At 40.4% G+C, this 23,422-nt stretch overlaps 1 protein-coding gene and 1 long non-coding RNA gene across 2 annotated transcripts; both read right to left on the bottom strand.

Moving 5' to 3' along the window:
• Positions 1–3,537: 3,537 nt before the first annotated feature.
• On the bottom strand, positions 3,538–10,762 carry LOC121934945. Its single transcript, XR_006104705.1, has 3 exons — positions 10,606–10,762; positions 4,866–4,996; positions 3,538–3,666 (listed from the first exon to the last, which is right to left on the bottom strand). It is a non-coding gene; the product is annotated as an uncharacterized LOC121934945 (long non-coding RNA).
• Positions 10,763–16,764: 6,002 nt separating this feature from the next.
• On the bottom strand, positions 16,765–22,499 carry LOC121934039 (U2 small nuclear ribonucleoprotein A'-like; the record flags this gene model as incomplete). The annotated part of the gene is given in 9 exon segments (XM_042474014.1): positions 16,765–17,007; positions 18,558–18,651; positions 19,163–19,197; positions 19,200–19,226; positions 19,684–19,770; positions 20,398–20,504; positions 21,832–21,878; positions 21,982–22,061; positions 22,334–22,499. Coding segments are annotated over 9 exon segments (702 nt in total), but the record flags the coding sequence as incomplete, so codon positions are not given.
• Positions 22,500–23,422: the final 923 nt, after the last annotated feature.

Here is a 23,422-nt window from a genome sequence, read left to right on the forward strand (position 1 = left end):
GTACTACATTGACCCAGGATAAGTTGATTCAGGTTTTTTGGGTCATTTGTTTGACCTAAATTTCTTATACATGCTTATATACCAGTAATACAGTCAGCCCTTTATACACTGTTTTTTATACATGGATTGAAGCCCACGGTTTGAAATGTTAAAAAAAGTATAATTTCAAATATCAAACCTTGATTTCCCATTTTTTTTATAAGGGACACCATTTTGCTATGTCATTATATTTAATGTGACTTGAGCCATCCCGATTTTGTTCTCCACGGGGGATCTTGGAACCAAACCCAGCGATAACAAGGGCCCACTGTATACTTAATAGGTTAGATGGCTCTCCTGTCAAGAAAATGTGTTTGCATGTGCAAAACTCATGATAAGTATAGACTGCTTCTCTCTCTCTCTCTCTCTACACACACACCACATTAAAAAAACTACATCAGTAGGTTATTCTTCATAGCAAATAAAACAATTACTTTGGTAGCTTGGGGGAAAAAAATGTACAGAGCGTTCATCAGGATTTAAACATTTTCATGTTTTGGTCGCCTTGTTGATTTCCTTTGGCACTGATCAGAAAGACTGCTCAGCGTTCACTATTCATCCAGCCCAGCTTGAGAGCGCATGGCTCTAAAGCACATGAGGTGTCAGTTTCATTTTAGCCAGGGAAAAAGAGGTTAGAAACCCACTTTACAGCTCAATTAATGTTTTACTGCCAATTTCACGGGCCGAAGGTTTAACTTATTAAAGGCCGAACAACGCGAATCAGAACAGACATTATATATATATATTATATAGAGCCGTGTTTTTACAATGTCTGCAGAGAAATAAGGAGACTTTTTTTGTGCAGAAGCTTACAAAGATGTCACTAAAAGGGTGGTGACACATTGAATTAAAATCTGTCCCTGTTTGCTTTATTAAAAAATTAATCCTCTCTATAAGAAGGCAATGACTTTATAAGTTATTTCTTTTTAAAAAAAAATCTGTAAGCGACATTGCCAATATATTTTTACACAAGTATATGAACACCACATGCAAAACCAAAAAATGTATATATATATATATATATATATGTATGTGTGTGTGTTTATATATATACTATAATATATATTTATGTAATTATGATACTATATCTTATAATATATATAATACATATATATATATATATATGTATGTATAGTGAATACATTCAGATGCATTGTATAATGCTGTTTCTTAGAACTGGTTGCTTTCCTTCTTTCTTGGTGGCTAAATGGAATGTGTCTTGGAAGGGATTGCTTACTGAAGTCACTGAGTTGTCTCTGACAGAAAGGTGTTGTCCAGCAAGTTGTGGAGGCCAGAAAAACGAAGCCATCATCAAAACTGCAAATGCTAAGAGATACAAACGTTCTGCAAGGATAATCTTGTGGGGGAAGGAAATTATTCTAGTCTGCATTCGAGATCAAGAGATGGATTTGTTGCCAGCAATTTCATACAGAAGGCTTCACATCCAGTCATTCAGGCTAGTCAGGATATATTGTTGTTGTTGTTGTGTGCCTTCAAGTCCATTTCTGACGTTATGGTGACCTATCACTGGGTTTTCTTGGCTATTGTGTCTCCAAGGATCACACCAGATCACTAGGAATTGGCCATCTGCTCCAGACAACTCAAAGTTAGATGCACCACTTTGGGATCAATGGAGACCTCTCTGACTTTTTCCAGCTGACTCCAGGATCTCCTCTTTGGTCTTTGCTAAGCTTGCTTAAGGCCGCCTTGCTACTAAAGGCAATCGGGAATGTGCTTATAATTTTCTGTTGAATTTTGCCGAAATGAAACTGTATTGGGTAGCGATACTGTACAGGAAGAGATGCAAGTCAAATGGAGCCAGTCCAAGGAATGCATAAGCCATCTGGAAAATTGCAGTCTTTATTTTTCCAATGGGAGGAATGTTCTTTTCTTCTTGAGGTGCAAAAGAACTGACGTTCTGCATGGTCACCGCACGGTTGTTGCCTGGAGGCATTGGAAGGTTGTGACCCTGAATTAACTTTGCAAGCCATATCTGAGAAGGATTCATGTTGCAATTTGCATTTCTCTTTTTTTCCTTTAGAAATTCAATGAGCCAGGTAATGATTGGACCTGACTCAAAGTTAACCAGACGTGACACTGTAGAACCACGCTGAAGCCTGCAGATGATATTAAAGCAATCGGGTTGCAAGCTGAAGCTTCAGCCAACATCAGGCGAAGTTGGGGGAAATGGGAGCAAGGGTGTCCTGTCCTGACAACAACCAGGCCTCTAAAAAGTAGGTTTAAGCACTGATCTTAGCCAGCCAAGAGACATGCCGACAGCAAAACTGTATAAATGGCTTGCGCTCACACAGCTCATTCGATTTCACCATTTCGCAGAAGACTTCATCAGCTGAGAGGGGGGAGAGAAGAAAAAATAGTGTGACATTTCATTTGAATTAGATCTTGTAGACTGCAGCAAAAGCTGGTTTGCTACACTATAGAGGAATGAAAACAACATGTCACCCCTTTGTTACAATGCTGGAAGGCTGCTTCTGCCTTGTCCTGCTTAACCTTCCACATACATTATCTATACAGATACTAAACAGAGTTTGGGAAAGTTCTTTTTGGGTTACACTACTTAGCCAGGAGGGTTCTGTCAATAGACCCATCAAGGCGTACAATAACTTCAAACTTACTGTATGCAGAGATGCAAGAGGCTGGACTAGAATCTCTTTTTCCCCCAGACCAAAGCATTAGCTTTACCCACTGAGCTATGGTACTCTACCTGATGATGCTATTCCAAAGCATGGAGAAACGCAGAAGTTTTCTTTATTGCCCTCCTTCCAACCGCAACATAATGTAGGCATAGAAAGGAAGTCACACTTTTTAGTATGTTCTAGACATGTTAAAATGGAACAGCCGGTAAAGTTTGCAATGAGTGGCTGCTGACCTCTGAATGAACCATAAAAGTGGCATTTAGCCTCTTGCACAGATCTGAATATGTAAATTCTTCTCATCCTGCAGAGAAGTCAACCCTTGCAAGAACTCGTTCTCTATCTTGTGTCGGGAGATTATGTGATCGTTTATAGCACATTTTCAGGTCCTATCTTTTCCCGTCATTTCCGCTCAATTTAATTCCACCAAGGTTCATTATATATTCCATAAATAGGAAACCTCAACTCTCAAAGCAATTAAAATCATTTCAGTTTCTGACGCAAGAGTGGAATGACGATGAGGAACGCTGGATGAAGACATGGATGAGATTCTGGGGAATGCAGGTATGCAGAGAAGTAATGACCATTGAAATTTTACTTCCTAAGGTCCCTATACACTTCTTGTTGGTCTCCAACCTAATACTGAAAGTCTAATACCGTTCCCCCTCATACACTCATACCTTCCCCGTTTGAAACCCTGTCTACCCTGGCCGTCTTTCACCTTTCCTCTGCAAGATGGCTCATCTTTCATCTCTGGGAGAGAAAGGGAAAGAAACATGCAAGAGACAACCAGGCTACCTGAGGACTAAAAGCATACATAGGCCCAACTTTCTTTAGTAAAATTATGCACGTACTTACCATTGTTGGCATCTGTCACTTGCAATCAAGAGCCACTAAGCAGGTTATAGCCTTCTTTACACCTGAGGACAGTTTCCTCCCAGAGCTATCACAACTTAAACAGTTGTCTTCACATCTGAAGAACAAAGAGAAAGCAGATGTTTCTGGTAACTAACTGCTCAACGGTAACATTTTCTAAGGTGCAGAACAGGAATGTAGAACTTCTTCCATCCTGGGGACCAACCTTCAATTGGGAAGATTTCAGGCAGCCCATTGCAGCAACTGGCAGAGCCAAGGGCCCGGGGTCAGGCCAAAGCAAAGTGTATTATCAATTTGGACATTCCCCCACCAACTATATAAGCCCCCAGTTCAATGCCCATCCATGTGATAGCCTGGTACAACAGCTCATGTCTACAAAGCACATCTAGTTCCCCCCATAGAGCTTTAAAAGTGTTCAAACTGTTGGTGCCCCCTTATCTTGGATCACTGGAGAAGCAGAGGAAGACATTTGTGGCTACCACAGGGAATTCCTAAGAATGGCTGTGGACTGGAGCTTCCCCAACTCTGGTAAAGAAGAAGGGGAGAGGAAAGACATACCCAACTAGTGGCATATCCACTTCACAATCCAAGTCCTGCTTCCTATGTGCATTTTTAAAAACCAAATCAGAGACTTGTGGCTTTTCACCTCTCTTCCCAGCGAAAATAGGAGGCTGCGTTCCGGGGTCCCCATTCACCACCCAGAACCCCTGCTGAGGTCAGACAAGGTGCCCATCCATGCTATAGACCAGTGTGCCCAAAGGGGCAATTTGCTTCCTTGGGGGTGGTGGAAGATCCTGGGGTCAGTGAGGAAAAAGAGGATGGCAAGGGAACCTTCCATCAAAGTACTGTCATGCAAGAAAGGACCATGGTGGGGATGAGGAGTTAGAGCACATGAGAGCTCTTTTCCTCAGGCACTCCTCTTTTCAGTACTAAATTTTTTGTCTGAGTGCATTTTTTAAGGTGCCTGGGGATTTTTAAATGTCTTCTGCTGCTTTGCCTCCTGCCACTAGATATTTCTAGTAGCAATAATCACACTTATGTGTCCTGTATGGGGTATTTCAAGTGAGAGTTGTCATAGTGATTGGTGGTTTGAAATAGTTGATAAAGTGTCCTCCTTTTTGATTTTAAACTATGGTAACCCTAGGCTTGATCAGACCGCCAGTCCTTTTTCTGCACTGAGAGCAGATATTTCGGGACATTAAAAGGAGACAATGCAAGCTGCACAAATGTGTGCAGAAACTTAAAACGTGCACCCGTTTTACAAGGCTTTAGGATATGCCGTTGAAACGATCCTACCTTCTGCAGACTTTGTGCGGGAGTCCAAACATCTCATCAGGGTAAAAGCCCTCACCACATGCGGGGACACATTTCCACTCATGCAAATGGCTGTTTTCTAGCCACACTGCGTACATTCTTTCGGCTTGGCCCTAAGGGCGGATTAAAATATGGCTGTGGTCAGAGATAAATTTCAATGTTAGATACAGACTGGACGGAGAAGAGGAATCTGCCCCCAGAAGAACTGAATTACTAAGCCTACTTATAATCATAGATCCATCATATAATCAATCATATCACTGGTGGACAGGAACCATATAGGGCTATTCCAGGGTATCACTCTCCATTACTGGACTTAAGTCACTTATTAACAACTTACAGTTGGCCCTTAATGAACTTATTGGAGAAGGAAATTGCTTTTCCACAGTCCTAATCCAGTGTCTAAGTGTTCTACTACACCCTCTTGAAAAAAAGGCGCAAATCATGACCTCCTTTTGCTCTTTTCCAACCGTCTCCACACTAAAAGTAAAGTTTGAAGCATACGAAATAAACCTGTTATACCATAAGGAACCATGCGTACCTTGAGCTTTATGAAGTACTTTGAAAAACGCGATCAGAGAGACTTTGGGGCTGTGAGATAACACTGGCAAGAATTCAAATGGAAGCACATGAAGGCCATGGCAGACGCCCAGCTGAGTGTACTGCGGGAATGTGACTTATGGGAGGAAGTGTTTTAGAGGCAGGAACAGATCGACTCATTCAAGAGTGTTTCTTAGGAGGATTAATGCTTCCCTGTCGGCATTTGGCTATGGACCAGACATTAAAGGGAAGCTGAAAGAGGAGTGCTTTTGGTAGGGAACAAAATTGTTCGGGAGCTTCAGATTGTAGGACTGGTCAGGAGGTTGCTCAGGTGGTTTTGCCGTTATTATAAAAAGACATGCCTGGACTACTGCATTACCCTAAAATGGGTTACCAGAGCAACCAGGCTTTTGAACGGTTGTTTAAAAACAACAGTTAGCAAAAGTACAGCAGCTTTTCTCAGTTGCCAAATGGAGTGGGCACAACAGTAAAAAAGCTGTATAGCCGACCGTGGCATGCAATAGGTTTTTCTGGAATTAGACAGGAGCCCAGCAGATTACTCCCTCCCCACCTGTCAGTCCCTCGTTTTCTGTCATCCTTCTTAGAGACTTTATGTGTTATAGTATTATTAAGAGCGGGATGTGGCATGCTGTCTTGTGTTAAAAAGGTCATGTCGGCTGCTCACGTTCCTAAGGATGGTGACCAAGCAGATGTGTGAGGAGTAGAGATTGTACTGGGAGCTTCAGGGCTGGACTCATGAGACTGGCGGTATAGTGGGCCCTTTGTATCCGCTGGGTACCAAAATCCATGGATGTTCAAGTTCTAAATACAATGGTATGTGCAATGGCACCATTATACAAAATAACAAATTCAAGATTTGCTTTTTAGAATTTATATCTTTCTGGAATATTTTTCAAGCCGTGGATGGTTGAATCCATAGATAAAGAATCCATGGATATGGAACACTCACCATATGAGGTTACAAGGAAAGGGAAAATGCAAATGTGTTTTGTTCTATGGTTGTATGGGATGCACACTCACTCAAAGTTTGAACTGCAATGTGCTTTTACTATGCTGTGTATCTGTGTTTATTTCAGTTCCGAGATCATAACTCTGCGGTGAACATCTTTGGTTTCTCAATTAACTTTTCTTGCTTTACTAGGGAAACATGGATTTCTGAACTGAAGTGGTCCAGTGCATGACAGGATCACTTAAGGTTAAGATCATCCTAGGGATTCTTCATAACAGAAGATGCAGAAGGATGGCACTCCCATGGGAGGTATGCCTGGCACCAATGTGTTATTCTTTTGGGCACCAGACTAAATACACATGCCTACAGAGCTTTGAATAGACATTGAAAAATAGATATTATTTTTCAAAGTTAAGATTTGTATTAGTAAAAAAATACCATTTATTGAGTGTGAGAAAACATGTTCATGATAGGGTTGATAGGTGTACCTTATTATTTTAAGGGAAAGCCAGCATGGTGTAGTGTTTTGAGCATTGGACTATGACTCTGGGAATGAGGGTTTGATTCCCTGCTTGAGCATGAGCAAGTCACACTCTTTAGGCCTCGGAGGATGGCAATGCCAAACTCTCCTTTGAAGAAACTTGTAAAGAAAACTCTATGATTGGTTCACTTTAGGGTTGCCATAAGTCAAACATGACTTGGAGGAACACAACAACAACTCCTATTAAAGGACTGGAAAGCTTTTCCTGTTATATAGACTGTGCAAGATGCAAACTACCACCACCATCATCATCACCATCATCCCACATTTTGGGATGTGGGGCCCTAAAGACAAAAATGTGTATGTTGTGTAATTTACTAATGTGAAATCAAGACTTTCAGTTGGTATTTAGGTAGGACACAAACTTGTTCATAGCTACTTCCTGACTGTTGAACCTACATGTCATGAATTTCAGCTGTCCCTTATTGCTGTTTTGAAAAACTGGCAAAAACTAGTTGGAATGAATGTACAGTTGATGCAAATGTTAAAGAAATACATTTTAAAAATCCACCCTGAATGACTTCTAGTTCTCTTCTCTCATGAACAAGGCTGGGTGCATGGGAAATAAGACACACTGATGCCCAAGAAGCAGTTTCAAAAGCAGTTTGTGATATGGCTTAGAAGTTAAGTATTCAAAGACAAACAAACAAACAAACAGAAATCTCTTGAAGTTCATGCAAGCCCTTAAGCATACATAATGTAGCTCTTTGGATTGTGGTCAGTCTCTCTGGGGGAGAGGAGGTGCCCAGCTTTCACATGGACTCACTTTGAGCATGGCACTTTGTTTTCAGTCTGAGTTTGGTAGATATATATATTTAAATGGCGGCTTTGCTTTTCAATTACTATATTACTGGTATGGGATAGAACAAGCTGGGAATGGAAGCTGATTCTCAGTGGAACCGTACGCAGGCTTCCCATGCCAAAGCACAATTTTTGAAGTGCTGACACTTTTATGTACTCAAAAGCTCTCAGGCACTATTTTGCTTACAGCCTTTTATACGGTTCCCTTTGAGCGCCATAAAAAGGTAAGGCTGCTATCTTTTAAGCAGAAGGCATATAAAGAACAGTACTCCAACTTCATTAATAAAGAAAACAAAGTCTTCCTGCAATGCATCCAGAATGCGTGATGGAGGAGAGAAGGAAAACTATTATGGCCATTCATTACAATGACCTGAGCAGGGCAGTTGTTTTGCAAGACCTGAGCAGGGCAGTTGATAACCGGGGATTTTGGAGGTCTCTCATTCATAGGTTAACCATGAATCAGATTTGACAAGATGGTAAATAATAACAACAGTTCTGTTCAAGTAATACTATATTGAACATACCTTCAGCTTTACAAATAGCACAACAAATGGAATTCAACTGGACTCTAGATTAGCTAACCGAGTTCCCAAACTTGCATCTATAGATACTGTTGGTCTTCAGCTCTTAGGACCACTGTGCTAGACTAGGAAATGTTGGTTGTGTACTGCTGCTAGACCAAAACAAAAGGCATCTTCAAAAGGTCTATGACTCTTTGAAATAAAATCTGGATGTAGACTAAACTTTAAAAAAATAGAATTCAAAGATATAGTCGAGTTAGTCTGGAAAATCAGTATGCCAAGGGATCTTTGACTACTTTCGGAGACTAACTGAAAGTCTACGAAAACTTATGCTACCAGCTTCTTTCTTTCAGTTTAGCTACTCTAAACCTGTTGCCTTTCTTGAGTCACAAAGGCCAATGTTGTTACTAGTAAGATTCCAACATAGGAATCATCAGAATTGCATTCTTTTCCTCATAGTGAGCAAAGTTTACTTGTGATGATAAAAGTACGGGGGAATTGGTGGATTTAACCAACGTTTCATGATTTTTAATTATTATTTTTAACACGGGTGAATGTGCTTGTAATTAATTACTTTGTTCAGGATTTGCAAGTAATGAGTTACATGTAAAACATGGCAAACAACTAGTGCACTTTTGTTTTTGTTAATATTTCTAAGCTTTGAATACTGTACTAAAATGCTGCTTTATCTACATAGGAATGTGCATTCTACAGAGATGAACTCGATATCTTTGGATATATGGACAGCTTATACGTGAGTACATATGCCAGCTCATGAACATACCCTATGTACTTTCAGTTATCTCTCTTGTTATTTCACCTTCTCTTTCTCTCTGCTTCCTTTTTGATCTTACATTTAAAAATTCAATAAAAAATAAAACACAAAAGGTTGAAATATTAGCTCCCTTTGAGGAAATGGCTGTGCCATGAACCCTGACAGGAGGTTATCTAACAAATACAAGCCTATGCTTATCTGCTCAGAAGTCAGTCCCAGTGATTTAAATTCTTCTTCTCCTTTCAATTATCTCAATTGCCTCTTCTCACCTAACTCTTTCATTTTCATATCTTGACAAAGTACCTCCATATCCAGCTTATGGAATTAACTGCTGCATGATGATGAGATGATTTTCAAAGGAGAAGAAATTCACTGAAGAGCAGAAGTTTATTAACTGCTATCTGCCACCATAACTAAGTAGAGCCCCCCTTTTTCAGAGGCAGTATACCTTTACCAGCTATTGGGGAGTATTAGAAGGGCAGGGATTTATATATTGATTAACAATAACCAATAATACCTGGCAAAATACATTTAAGTTGTTGAGATATGGTGTTGATACGGGAAGAACAAATAAGTCAACACTCATGCATTCTCCTTCTGATCCCCAACTTTCTGGTTCATGCCTACTATAAGTTTACCGTTACATGGCTTTTCATACTTATGGTTTATACTGACCCTCTCTAAATCAAAGCCCCAACAAGTCAGGGAGAATAGCGACCCGAGCCTTGCTTCCTCAGGTATACGGTGGAGCAATTGGCTTATTTTGGACCATAGACCTAATGAGCTTATACTTAATACACAGTGTCCCTGTGTAGTATCGAAGTTGTCTTCAGCTGTATCTGGGAGACCCTGCTGCACATTCTGCTCAATGAGGTTCTGGTTCTGTGCCAATGGGTTCTGTCCCAAGATCTCTGCTGATGGGCATCACTGCTCATAAAACACAAAGCTGTGTTGACATCACATGAGATTGGTGGCACAACCAGATAACTGTAGCAATAACTGGTATCTTTATTAAGCAAAGTGTACCAGGGCTACTGCAACATGAGCTTGTGGCAGAAATGGGAGAAATGGCTCTGGATGCTCTTCAGGCTCAAGGTATGATGGCAGTAACTCTGGGCATCCTTCCTCCAGTTGAAAAATGGGTCAGAGTAAGGGGGCAACATTTTCAGAGATCTACAGCCCTTCTCTTACAGGAGCATTTTTTCTCTTGACAACTTCACAACAAAAGGTTTGTGAGTGTGTGGATGGGACCCAGAACCACTGAAGCACTTGTTCCAATTGCACCATTGATAACTCTGTCTTGAATGGCTCCAAAATGTGTAGCACCAATGCATCAGACAAGATAGCACCTTCTCTCTTTGTTCTGAAGCCCCAGGTCACTGGGGCTTGGTTGGTTCAGCTCCCAGTGAACAGGCAGGCAGGCAAGCTTTGTCCTCATTTGCAGCCATGGACACTCGTATTCCAAGGCACAATTTGAATCAAAAAGTGTATCAATCCCATCTACCATCCCTGCCCTCCATATCCACTTCATGTTCAATAGCATGCTTGGAATGGCTTGGTGATTGTTCACATACCTGTACATGTCCGGCAGTTTGAGCGGCATCCTTCACATCGCACTGGTTCCTTGATCAAGTACATGCCCGGTTTGCACCCCATAACACAGCTGTTGTTCACAAGGCTGTCAAGAAAAGCAAGTAGAAGAGATAGAGCATATCTGCACCAAAGCCTGCAAACATGCCCATACTTCTTGCAACAGGTAAAAAGGGTACCCCTATCAGCAGGGCTGTGAGTCTCCTTAACCAAAACAAAACTTAAAATCCCTTCCTAACAGAGTAGCATTTTCAGCACAACCTCTGGCATCTCAGTGCCTTCCCAGGGGGGCAAGGAATTGCTCCTGGGGGAGGAAAAAGAATTGCTCCTTCAGTTACGGAATAACTTCAGTACCACTGTGTATTTTTTCCTGTTCAAGACAAATCTTCTTTTCTGCAGGCATTGTCTCTTATTGGCACCCATACAATATTTGCTCTGTTAAGATTCTGGTCTTTGGATATCTCTTTACCTGCTCTTGCAATATCTCTTTTTCTGTCCAAACAAACCTACCCAACCCAAAGCAATAAAGATTTAGGGGCAAATGAAGCAGAGGTAATACCATAACTAAAATTAATCTTTTGCTCTGGGCAATAAGGGCCAATTTTAAAATAAGACTTAAACTCTCAGACCTAGAGGAAAGGGACAAAGCCCTTCCTAAAATATATAAGGAGGCAGTCATGCCCAATTCCTCAGAGGTTTGCATCATGAAAAACAGAAACCCCGGCAATAACAGAGAAGATGGCAGGTGAGAGGAGAAAAAGCACAGACACTCTGCTTCTAGAAGTGGAGATTATGTCCTCTCTTACTAGAGATTCCTACTCTTTGAATTCCAAAAAAGGCATTTCTTGTTTTCTCCAATGCTGATTCTGTCTTACACAAGAGGTCGCTGTGCCTTGGCACAACTGGAGCCAAAAGGGTCCCTTTAAACCTCCCAAGACCATCTAACCCAGCAGACCCCAGAATTTAATCCAACCATTCATTAGCTCCACTAATCGCATCCAGCTAAGAAGGTCAACTTATCTTTTGGCAATGCCATGGAGCATTGATCGAGAAACACTAGAGGATTGTTTGTGCATTCACTCAAGAAATTAATGCAAAGGAGCCCAGCCATGCCTGGCAGGATGAATCCACCCCAGTTTGTGAACAGACTGTGCAGATTGGTTCAAGTAGTGCATGAAGATCTTGGCAGGAGGCATGGCCACTTTCCCTCAAAGGTGCTAATTTTTATATAGATGAATACGTGGGAAGTCCTGATGCAATGTGGAATTGCTAAGGTTCCTGAGATAGTGGATACCTCTCATTATTAGCTGTACATGCTCTTTTGTCAGAGGATTAGGAGCAAAAGCACTAGTTACCACTTCCTTGTTTTGTTTGGAAAGTGTGCTCCAGTTGACCACCTTTATTTTGATGAAGGCAATGGCAAACCTCCTATGAACAAATCCTGCCAAGAAGGTTTGCCATAGGGTCCCCATAAGTTAGAAACTAGGTGGTCTCATGAGAATGGATGAAATGGAGAGGCGATCATGGAAGGAGGGAGAAATGGGTTTGTTTGATTTTAAGGGCAAATGGGGTGCCAGGGAAGTTTGAATCAATGTATGCTTTAATTGTGCTGTGTTAGTGCTGATGTCTGAGAGCCAGCATGTCATAGTGGTTGAGTGTTAGACTATGACTCTGGAGCCCAGGGTTCGGTTCCCTCTTGGCCATGAAACCACTGGGTCACATTTGGCAAGTCAAATGCTCACAGTTTCAGGAGAAGGCAATGACAAATCTTGGCATCTGAACAAATCTTGCCAAGAAAAAGTCATGAAAGGATAGATTTATGGTAGACATAAGTCGGAAACAACTTGAAAGCACACGACAACAACAACAACAACAACTAATTCCTGATAGTATACACATGTAGAGAACATATATAGTTTCTGAATAAAGGTTTTCATTATGGAAGCCTGGACTTTTGAATGGAAGTATTCCAGCACATGACAGAAAGCCACAAGTGCAAATCTCACCTCAGCTATCAACCACCCAGCTTTCCCTCCTTGTTGCTCTTGAGATGTGTAGGACTATAACTCCCAGCCATCTCCAACCAATATATCCTATAGGAATCACAGGATTACAAGAGGGCACCGAGTTGGGGAAGCCTGTACTAACACTAGATGATTGTAGAGTTCATCTCTCTCAGCTTTAAAAACTGCATCTGAGGAAGGAGACTCAAGCCTACAAAAGCTCAGGCTAGTCCAGCTTTTTTCTTGCAGATATTCCCAAAGGTGCTGCAAGATCCCTTTGCATACTGATTTTTTTAGACTAACATGGTTATGTCTTTCAATTCAGCCTGAGAAACTGTGACACTGGAATAATGGTATTGCCTGCCTGCCTTTCCCTTTTTAACAAAAGCAAGCAGAGACAGAAATGATGCTGCCAACAGCTCCTCGAGGTGACAAAGAATGATTTGGGGGCCAAGCTTAAAAGGCTGGCGAACAATAAAAGGAAACTTCATATAGATTGTACCTGGCAGCCAAAGCCATTTTTACCATTCCTACAAAGTAGATAATCTTTTGGAAACTTGCAATTTTCTACTTTAGCCAAAGTGCTGCTATTGAAGCAGTCACTTCAGCCCCAATTACTGCCCTATAAATGAATCACGCGAGGAAGCCTTGAGTTCTGCAGTGGAGTGACACATGGCCACAAAGTGGCTTGAGGTGGCCTTGGGACTCCCTCCGAACAAATTGTTCAGATAAAGCTCTTGGAGTTTTTGACATTTTTAGTTCCCCTTCTTTCCCGGAGGGAAACTTATCAGTAGGACTCATCTTCTTAAATCCATCTGGAGATGCTATGCATCATCTTCCTTCGGAAGGCAGGTGAAACAGCCAGAGTTTTATTGCCAGCTTGGGAAATGCAACTGGAGGGGGATTATAAAGGATCTTTTGATGCTCACGTTGGCCAAGGAGATGGCCAGATACAGCTTGGCTGTTGACTCCTGTTACGAATGCTAACAAATACTAGGAGGAAAATGGACACCAAAGACTTACCCTTCCCTAAAGTATTAGCTTCCAGGTTTTTTAGCATGTTGAACAAGAACCAGCAAAGAGTCTAGTGTCCCCTTAAAAAGCAAGACATTTCGCAGACTGCAACTCATCTGATGAAGCAGACTGCAGTTCACAAAAGCTTATGCCAAATAAAACTTGTTAGTCCTTACTCATTGGACTTACTCAAGACTCTTTGTTTTTTTAAAGTATAAAGGCACCTCTTATTTCTAGCATATCATCTTCAGTGTCCCGATATTGCCTTGCCTTTCCTCTTTGTATCGCATAAGGTCAGACTGAGTGCAATGATATGTTAGTGCATTAAATGAATTGCTGTGGATTTTCACGCATTTACATAGAAGTTTAATTGTTTTCATTTTCCTGTGCAAAGTTGCATTTATTTGCATCCATTCACCCTCCCTCTGCTGAAAATGCACAGCCATCTGAATCTAGGCGAAGCAGATGGAAAGCTGCACGTACAATAATGGGAATTTCTGAAGGTACTCCAATAAAAAACTACAAAGCCTTTAAGAAGTTCCCCTCTGCAAAAAGCCTGGATTCTTGTGAACTTGTGTCACCATCACATTCTATTAAACTGAAATAAGGAGTATTTTAGTCATGCAGACAACCCCCGAGTCAATCATAGGCAAAAATTCTCAAATTAAAGGGTGAGTGTCATTCTTGTTTCTTTCCTTGAACTCCAAAATTTCTGATGCAGACAGTACAAACGTGAGCAGGATGGTCCTTCATACACCAGTTTTCAGCAAGAGGATTCATTTTATTTTAAGTGTTCTAAAATGTTTAAAAATCTGATAAATAACATACAGTGAAGCTTTTAAAAGACAATGCTTTTAAATAGTTATAATTAAGCAACCTTACTCTGCATTCGCTCCATAAAGAAATTTAAAACTTCCCACCTAAACATCTTCTAAATCTAAATCTACAACTTACAGTGCCATTTCTCCATCAACCAAGGATGGATTAACTTGGCCAGTCTTTAAATTATAATCACTTTGGGATGGGGATCTAAGGTTTTTGTTTTGCATATACTATCTGTGTAAGGAATATTGCTTAAATTGATTCGTGCTCTAAATGACTAGTATATTAATAACCTACTAAAACTGGCCATCTGATGTGCGCATGCACTCACACAGTTCTCTGGAATGGAGGCATTTTAACTGTTTGGCCATCAAGTTTCATAAGTGCGAAGTGACTAAACAAAATGGCATGGCTTGAGATTTCCACTAATAAACCAACGCATTTAATGAGCCAAGAAGAGTAGGCCTGTAAACAGGAAAGTTTATGGTGTTGCTATTTCACAGGATCTGTTCCAAGCATCTGGAAGCTCTTGGCAGAGACCCAGACCTGTAATACCTGTCTCTAATGTACACACATCTCTTGAATGGGACAGTCCATCTCGCTGAAGTTTCTATCACACTCTTTCCATCATTAAGGCCAGCCAAATAGCCTCTTCCATCATTTCCTCCCTACAGTGGCCACTTGGCATCTCCAGATGCCATTTCAGAGAGACGCCTCCTATAGGACATTCATGCCTTGCCAGACTAGACTACTGCAAAATGTTATATATAGGGCTGCCTTTGAAGACAGCACTGGAACTTCAATAGGTTGAAATGCCCACAGTGGGTTTACTGATGAAAATAAATAAGATGAAATCATTTTTTGCTAGTTTTGAGAACTTTACAGGTTCGAAGTGGACTTGATAAACGTTAGCAGCAACAAATCGTTTCTTCAAATCTGGTATCTTGGGATGTACATACCCACTTGTTCTAACAAGCCATGATATGTTCACATTGTAGAAAGAATGAACTTTGACATCTTGACTCTTAGTTTATTAATTAGTTAATTAATTAATTAGCATTGGGCTAAGACTCTGGAGACCAGGCTTGCATACCCAGCTTGAACATGAAGCCCATTGGAGCAAGGCACATTCTTACACTATAGAAATAATGCAGTTTGAGACCATCTTTAAGTGTTGTAGCTCTTAGTTAATTAATTAATGAGGGTTGGGCTAGGACTCTGGAGACCAGGGTTCAATTCCCGGCTTCAGCTACGAAGCCCACTGGAGCAAGTCACATTATACACTACAGGAAATAATGCAGTTTGACACTATCTTTAAGTGTAGTAGCTCTTAATTAACTTAATTAGTGTCGGTGGAGGCCAGGGTTCCACTCCTAGCTTGGCCACAAATCCCACTGGAGCAAGCCACTCTACACTGTGGAAACGGCGCATACAGAAAGAGTGCAGTTTGACGTCACTTTTTAATTGTTTCTCTTAAGTTAATTAATCAGCTAGAATCACAGAGTTGGAAGAGACCCCAAGAAGGGCCCTCATCCAGTCCAACCCCCTTCTGCCATGCAGGAACTCTCAGTCAAAGCATTCCCAACAGATGGCCATCCAGCCTCTGTTTAAAGACCTCCACCATCATCCAAAGAAACACCTTCCATTACTGAACAGCTCTTATGGGGCCTGACCAGAGCAGAATAGTGGCACTATTACTTCCCTTGCTTTGACACTATACTTCTATTGATGCAGCCTAGAATCGCATTGGCCTTGTTAGCTGCCGCATCACACTGTTGGTTCATGTCCAACTTGGGGTCTACTTGGACTCCCAGATCCCTTTCACATGTCATCTTGTTAAGTCCGGCTTTCCTCCTTCTCCCTGTGCAGGGACTAATTAATTAATTAGTGTTGGGGTAATGCTCTGGGGACCAGGATGCGGTTCCCAGCTTGGCTGTGGAAACCCACTGGGTGACTGAGCTTCAGGGAAAGGCAATGGCAAACCACCTCTGAACAAGTCTTGCCAAGAAAACTCTATTATAGCTTTGCCTTAGGGTCGCCATAAGTCAGAAACGACTTGACGGCACACAACCAACAAATATCATCAGCCCTAGCATAAAATTCGGAGTGGAGAATTCATGGCCATCCCTTAGTTATTAAACTAACCGCTGTTCCTTGCCATAATTATGCTGGTTAGGACTAAAGGAAGCCTTATTCCAGTCCACACTGTTATGCATTTGCAACACTGACATACATGCAGATTGGGAAATGGTACATCTGAAAGTAAGGCTCCATTAGGATTCATTTCTGGATCAAACACTATCGTGCATTTGCAAAAAAGATTTTTATTTTCCTTCAAGACGTACAGTATAAAATTTACAAACTATAACCCACATACATTAATGGTGCTCTTTGAGCAAAAAACTCAACCAAAACATTTCGTCAGCAATAAATCAGAAGGCAAACAGTACAACAGTCTTCTTCAGGACATAAAGTAGGAAAATGCAATTTAAGACCCGTTGGCAATTGAGTCTTCCTCCATCTCTTCTTCTGTCTCATCCGAAGGGCCTGAAGAACAGTAACATTTTAATACTACTGACCAACAGATACGGTACTTGTACAAAGTTACTTTTTCATTCCCAATTATGTTTATGGTATCTCAAACATATTTCACTCACTTGCATTAAATCTATTTGCAACGCCTGAATTTGTTTCTTGCCTCATTCTGCAGTTATGGCTCCATTACTAATCACCATTATTAGGAAGGCTCAACATTTAAGGCTTTTTAATGCTGTAATATGTCCTTATCATATATCTATGTGCAGAAACTCAGCATCACTTTTTCTAGTTTTAAAGAAAAAGAATGTAAAGCCATAGAGGCATCTCTATAAAATACTATTTTTATAGTTTATTTTTATTTAAACAATACTACAACAGCCATAATGCAATAATTCTCCCCCCTTTGTTTCAAACGGACCCATCCCCTTACAAGAATATTCTGTAAAATATCATGCAATGCATGTTTCTGTGTCTAGATCTCAATAAAATGGCAAATCTGGACCTGCTCTATGCCATATCAGAATACAAGAATTCCCTCATAATTATTCCCTCAACACGGAAACTTAGCACTTCTGAAAGAAGGTCAGGCTAGACCCTTCTCCATTCCCATGCTAGCTTTCTATGCTGAAAGAACAATTTAATACCATGCAGTATTCAATCATCTAAACCTAGATACAAATCAGAAGTGCTATAGCCCAGGCCCCAGATGCCCAGTTCAGTAAACACTAAGCTCTGACAATACATTCTGCAGTAATACACTTCAGGCATTGTTCCTTTACTCCAGTCTATTTTTCTGTTCTCAGCTACATCCAGTAAACTGGAGGTCCAAAAATCTGTTTGGTTCTGGTAAATAAAATTCACACTGTGGTCACCAGGATCCTGTCACTGTCTGACACTGCTTTACAAGACCAAGGGTGACCTACTTTTCTGCCTTCTTAGAGGAAAGGACCAGGAAGAAAGAGTGGGGCTTGTGTTGATGCTGGACTGGCAGTCATTTAGCATCAAAACCAGCATGCCCCAGAGATACTTTTCTTTTGTAATCCGCTTTGATTCCATGAGGAAAAAGCGGAATATAAATAAACATTTTATTATTATTTATTATTATTATTATTTAAAAGACATGGATTGCACATGCAGCGACACTGCGCATCTGTGCTTGTCTTCATTCCAGCTTAAGGCTGTGGAGGCGTCTTTGGGCTCCTCTCATCCCCCTTGTCATGGCATGAGTTCTGAACCAATGTATATAGTTTCCCTTATGAATTCACCCTCAGGATATTATCTTTCAATAAATGCTCTCCAGAATTACTTTCTCGGTTTCTCCCTCAACTATATGAGAAGTTGCCACCTTCAGCCCCTCTGCAAAAGATCCTTTTTAGTTGAAAACGAACATGTTAATATTTTCAAATGACAATGCCACTACTGAAGAAGCCATCGACTCTTTTGCGTTAGTCACGAAAGCATGAACCTCCCGAAATAATGATAATTAAAAAAAAATCTCTGTCACCAGGTTCAAACGACATGTAAAAGCTACAAGTATAAAGATTTGGCCTACTCCTTACCTGCTTTACGGTCTCTACCAGGTATCTGCCCAGCTTGCAACAAGCCTTTGAGTCTCTCTACTTCAGCCAGAGTTGTGGCATTAGCAATGGCATTCTAAAAGGGAAAGGCCCAAAGTTACTCGATGTCAACATACAGCTGAATGCATAAGAAGCGAATCAGTATTCACAGGATGTCAATAATAATTAAGTGATTTAACAGTACTAACTAGGTTGGTTTTCACATTGAATAAAGTGGCAGAGCATTAAATGTAACCCAGGGATGGGTTTAGTGTCTGTCACATTTTTGCTTGGTTCCATGTTGGGACACTTATTTTAACCTTCTCACATTTACCCCACCAGTCTTCAAAATGGCTGTCGTTGCCATTTAAACATGGAATGTTTGCAAAAAAAGCATATAACTGTATCTATTCTTTCCATCGATAAAAAAGCTACACATATGTCAGTTAACAGACCCCCCCCCCAAAAAAAATGTTTCATACTATGACATGAAACAAAATCATTGTGAAATTCTGATAGTCAATGGGAGTAAAAGTTTTTATGTCACATCTCTGCCAAAAGCATAGCTTTTCCGGTAGGTTCTCTCTTTAAGGGGTCTGATAAATCACCTTGATAGCTTCCCACATCTCCTGGGGAGGGCCAGCCTTCTTTTGTCAGTTGGCAAACCAGCACCTGGTTTTGACATTTAAAAGGAAAAGTGCACTGTTAAGTAGATGAATGCCATCATTTGCTTCTCGAGCTTCGAAAGAAGCTTTGAATTCAATCGAGTGTAGTATCTCATCTTTGTTAACAAACTGATACAGTGAAGAAACAGCTCCTTCAGAAACACCAGCAGAATAATCTTCCCATTATCTCACCCTTTTAGAGTCTCCCAAACAAAAGACAATTAGCATACTGTTTAGCTGCCAGCTTGGACACGGAACAGTAGAGTTCATGACACAATTAGTCAAGAAAAGGAAATTTTTTGGTTTTGTTGGCTCCGTCCGCAATAGCGTTCTTAAAAGCAGCTAGCCCTTCATCATTTAGTAAATTTGGTGTCATCTTGGGGCTTAATTCAGTTTTCTGATTGGCAGAAGGATTGCAATTGCCTCTGGTGTTTCTGGAGTGGCCTGCCAGTTAAAGTTGTTACCCGTATCTACTTTTTTTGCTCTCCTGGCAATATCCTTTGCAAGCTGTGCACCCCGTTTGCCCTTGAACATTTTCTCTGCTCCTGACGCTCCTACAGCGATACCAACACACACACAAGGTTAATGAAAACATCAACAGGAACAACATATACTGCGCATAGCTTTTCCCAAAAGGAAATGACACAATGAGCAGCAATTATCAAGAAGAAAGTATGTTGCCATAAACTTGGGACTTCTAAACCTATTATTTATCCCCCCAAAGATATGTTTGTTGCTTACCTCAAGTGGCAAGAGACTCCCCCCCCGAGATTTCCCCCAAATTCCCTCTCTATTATTTCCATTTTCCAAAAGCTAAAAAACTCAAAGGCACCAGAGGAAATAAAATTGGCACACATGAAAACCTACATTTAATCCAGATGGTTTTTTCAATACAATCAGGTTTTCTTCATTAGTCACAGTTATGAGAAAGACGCTAATGTCCTCATTGCTATAAAATATCTTCAAAGATGCTACTCAAAATTAAACTGGACATACTGAATGGTATGTTCAGAATAACCCAGCATTTTGAAATGATGGGCTGATATACATTGGTCCAGATGTAAGATAGGCACTTTCATATTTAATAGTTATATAGTGTACGGAGGATACAATCAGGCACCACAAAAACTAGTGCCTAGCTTCTTAAGGGGATAAACACTTCATAAATGAGGAAAGACTTACTTTTAATTTCACTTTCTGGAAATCCAGCACTCTGACCTGTGGCACCTTGTAGATTACATACAACCTATAATGTTTCTTATTTGTCACAGGATTCCTCAAAATGCTGCGGAGAAAGAAGAATGGTATCTACTTAGTTCACAGATATACAATGCTCCATAAGCAATGTAATAAAGCCATTTATTAAAACAGTGGGGGAAAGCACTGAGAAACAGAATAAAACATTACAACCACATAACAAATATAATAAATCCCATTCTGGCATTAAGCTGGGATATAAATAAAATAAATAACTAAAGGATCAATGGTTCACTATCTAAAGCAATAAAATTAAACTGAATTGATTGTTTTACTTATCTGTATACACACATTCTATTAATTTTACTTCTGTAAAGAAACTGTCATGTTTTGTTTAAGATGAAGGCATATCTTTTAAATAACTAGAGAAAACAGTCTTTGAATGAATGCTACAGATACGGCACTTTTATGTGACAATTTGTCTAATTCATGGAAAAGGAGAAAGGCCTAGCTCTTGAAGTGGCAAATTGGTACTATTTCAGATTGTACATGGAACTTTAGATAACTGAATGCTTCAGCCTACTTTTCTCTTTGATATCTACTTTTCTATGTTCATGCATTCACCCATGTGAACCCTCTCCTAATGTAAAATGCTATAGCCCATGCTATTAGATGAACATATTAATAAGAACTAGGTGAAATAACATCTCTTAATAGTCTGTTAAAATAAAATTTTAAGGGATTTTAAAAAAAAATGCTAAGTACCTTCCATTTTTCCCTTTGTTTTATATATATATATATATATATATATATAGGCATGAAAACTAAGCTATTTATAAAATTCATCTTAAATAATCATAGAGTTGGAGGAGACCAGAAGGGTCAAGTCCAACCCTTGCCATGCAGGAATACACAATCAAAGCCCTCCTGACAGATGGCCCTCCAGCCTCTGTTTAAAAACCTCCAAAGAAGGAGACTCCACCTCTCTTTAAGGAAACGTCTTCCACTGTCCAACAGCTCTTACTGTCAAGTTCTTCCTAATGTTTAGGTGCAATCTCTTTTCCTGCAGCTTGAATCCATTGCTCTGTGTCCTAGACTCTGGAGCAGCTGAAAACAAGTTTGCTCCATCCTCAATATGACATCCCTTCAAATGTTTAAGCATGGCTCTCATGTTACCCCTTACCCTTTTCTTCTCCAGACTAAACATACCTAGTTCCCTAAGCCACTCTGCATAGGGCATGGTTTGCAGCTCTCTCTCTCTCTCTCTCTCTCTATATATATATATATATATATACACACGTGTGTGTGTGTGTGTGTGTGTGTGTGTAGATATATATTAGCACTGCATTTCTTGTTAACTTTAAACTATAGAATAGATATCAGAGGATGAGGCTATAAGAAACAAAGATCTATACCTCAGGTAAGTCAGTGATTTGACAGTTGCCAAAGGATCTAGATCACCCTGAATGAGACAAAAACACATACAATGTTAGTTCCAAATGATACACACACACATTGTCCACTTGAAATGGATGTACGTTTCTTTCATCTTTTACTTTACGTACCAATTCCATGATGTTATTGTTAGTAAGAATGAGTTCCTTGAGGTTTGGCAGGGACTGTTCCAATCCTTCACCTATTCGGCTACAATAAAAGGGAAATTAAAGGAGATTTTACACTGGGTTTGGAAAGGACTAATACAGTACTGTTTTCTTTCTGAAATCCAAGCTGGTCTTAAGCTTGTCTCGTGTAAATAGAACGAGAGTAGGAGCAACTCAAGACTGTCATTCTCTGTTTTGTAAGGTGCCTTGGGTCCCAGTTTGCAAAAGGGGTACAATATGAATAAAGCAATGGGTAGATCTGCCAATATGGCCAGACATGTATCAGAGTATCTATGTTTCACCAATTAACCCACTCAACTCAAGCTTGTATTCATTAGCAAAGTTTTCAGCCTCTTCAGCAAAGGAAACCCATCTAACTTCCGGATCTCGTTGTCGGAGAAATCAATAGCGTCAAACTGGTCCAAGGTGGCGCCCAGGTTTTCAATCACAGGAATCTTATATCCTGACGGAGCACCACAAAACAAGAAAGATTAGCTCTTGTCACTATAGGAAAAGGGAGATGTGGGGTATGCATTATGTAACAGTCAGCAACACAGTAGAATTGTAGAGTTGGAAGAGACCCCAAGAAGGGCCATCCAGCCCAGCCCCATTCTGCCATGCAGGAACTCTCAATCAATGTGTCCCATTGACAGATGGCCATCCAGCCTCTGCTTAAAGACCTCCAAGGAAGGAAACTCCTCCAAACTCTTAAGGAGCGTGGTCCACTGTCAAATGAGTGAAAACTGAGAACTTCTGAGTTTACAATTATAGGTCCATGATGTAGAACTAATCCAGTTTGTAAAGTGCCTGTTCTCTTAATCTGCTTAATTGCACCTGAATACACTTCACTGTGGGTGCATCTACACACACTGTAGAAACAAGGCACTTTGGCACCACTTTTAACTGCCGGATCCCCATCCTAGAGGACTCTGGGACCTGTAGTTTTGTGAGGCACCTGCACTCTGTGGCAAGGAAGACCAAAGATCTTGCAAAACTACAACTCCCAGGATTCCATAGGATGGCACCAAAGCAGTTCAAGTGTGTCAAACCGCTTTATTTCCACAGTGCAGAGGCACTCTGTATTCTCTTAAACTGTTATCTGTGACTTTCCTTGGGAGTACTGGGACAATAAGTAAGTAACTATATGTATAAATAGTTACTTTCAAGTATATACACACTTAAGTATTTATATTTATATATATTTATATACTTAATTTCAAGTAATTATAGTTGCATATAGTTACTTCCAAGTAACTATATATGTAGTTACTCTCCATACAAATTTACTTTATAGTTTATATCAGTGCTAGGGAATTCTGGGTAGTTTTATGAGACACTGAGCCTTCTGCCAAAGAGAGCTCTGGTGCCACAATGAACTACAATTCCCAGGATTCCTTAGTGCTGA

This window comes from Sceloporus undulatus, chromosome 6 (genome assembly GCF_019175285.1).
Source record: "Sceloporus undulatus isolate JIND9_A2432 ecotype Alabama chromosome 6, SceUnd_v1.1, whole genome shotgun sequence".
Lineage (NCBI taxonomy): Eukaryota > Metazoa > Chordata > Lepidosauria > Squamata > Phrynosomatidae > Sceloporus > Sceloporus undulatus.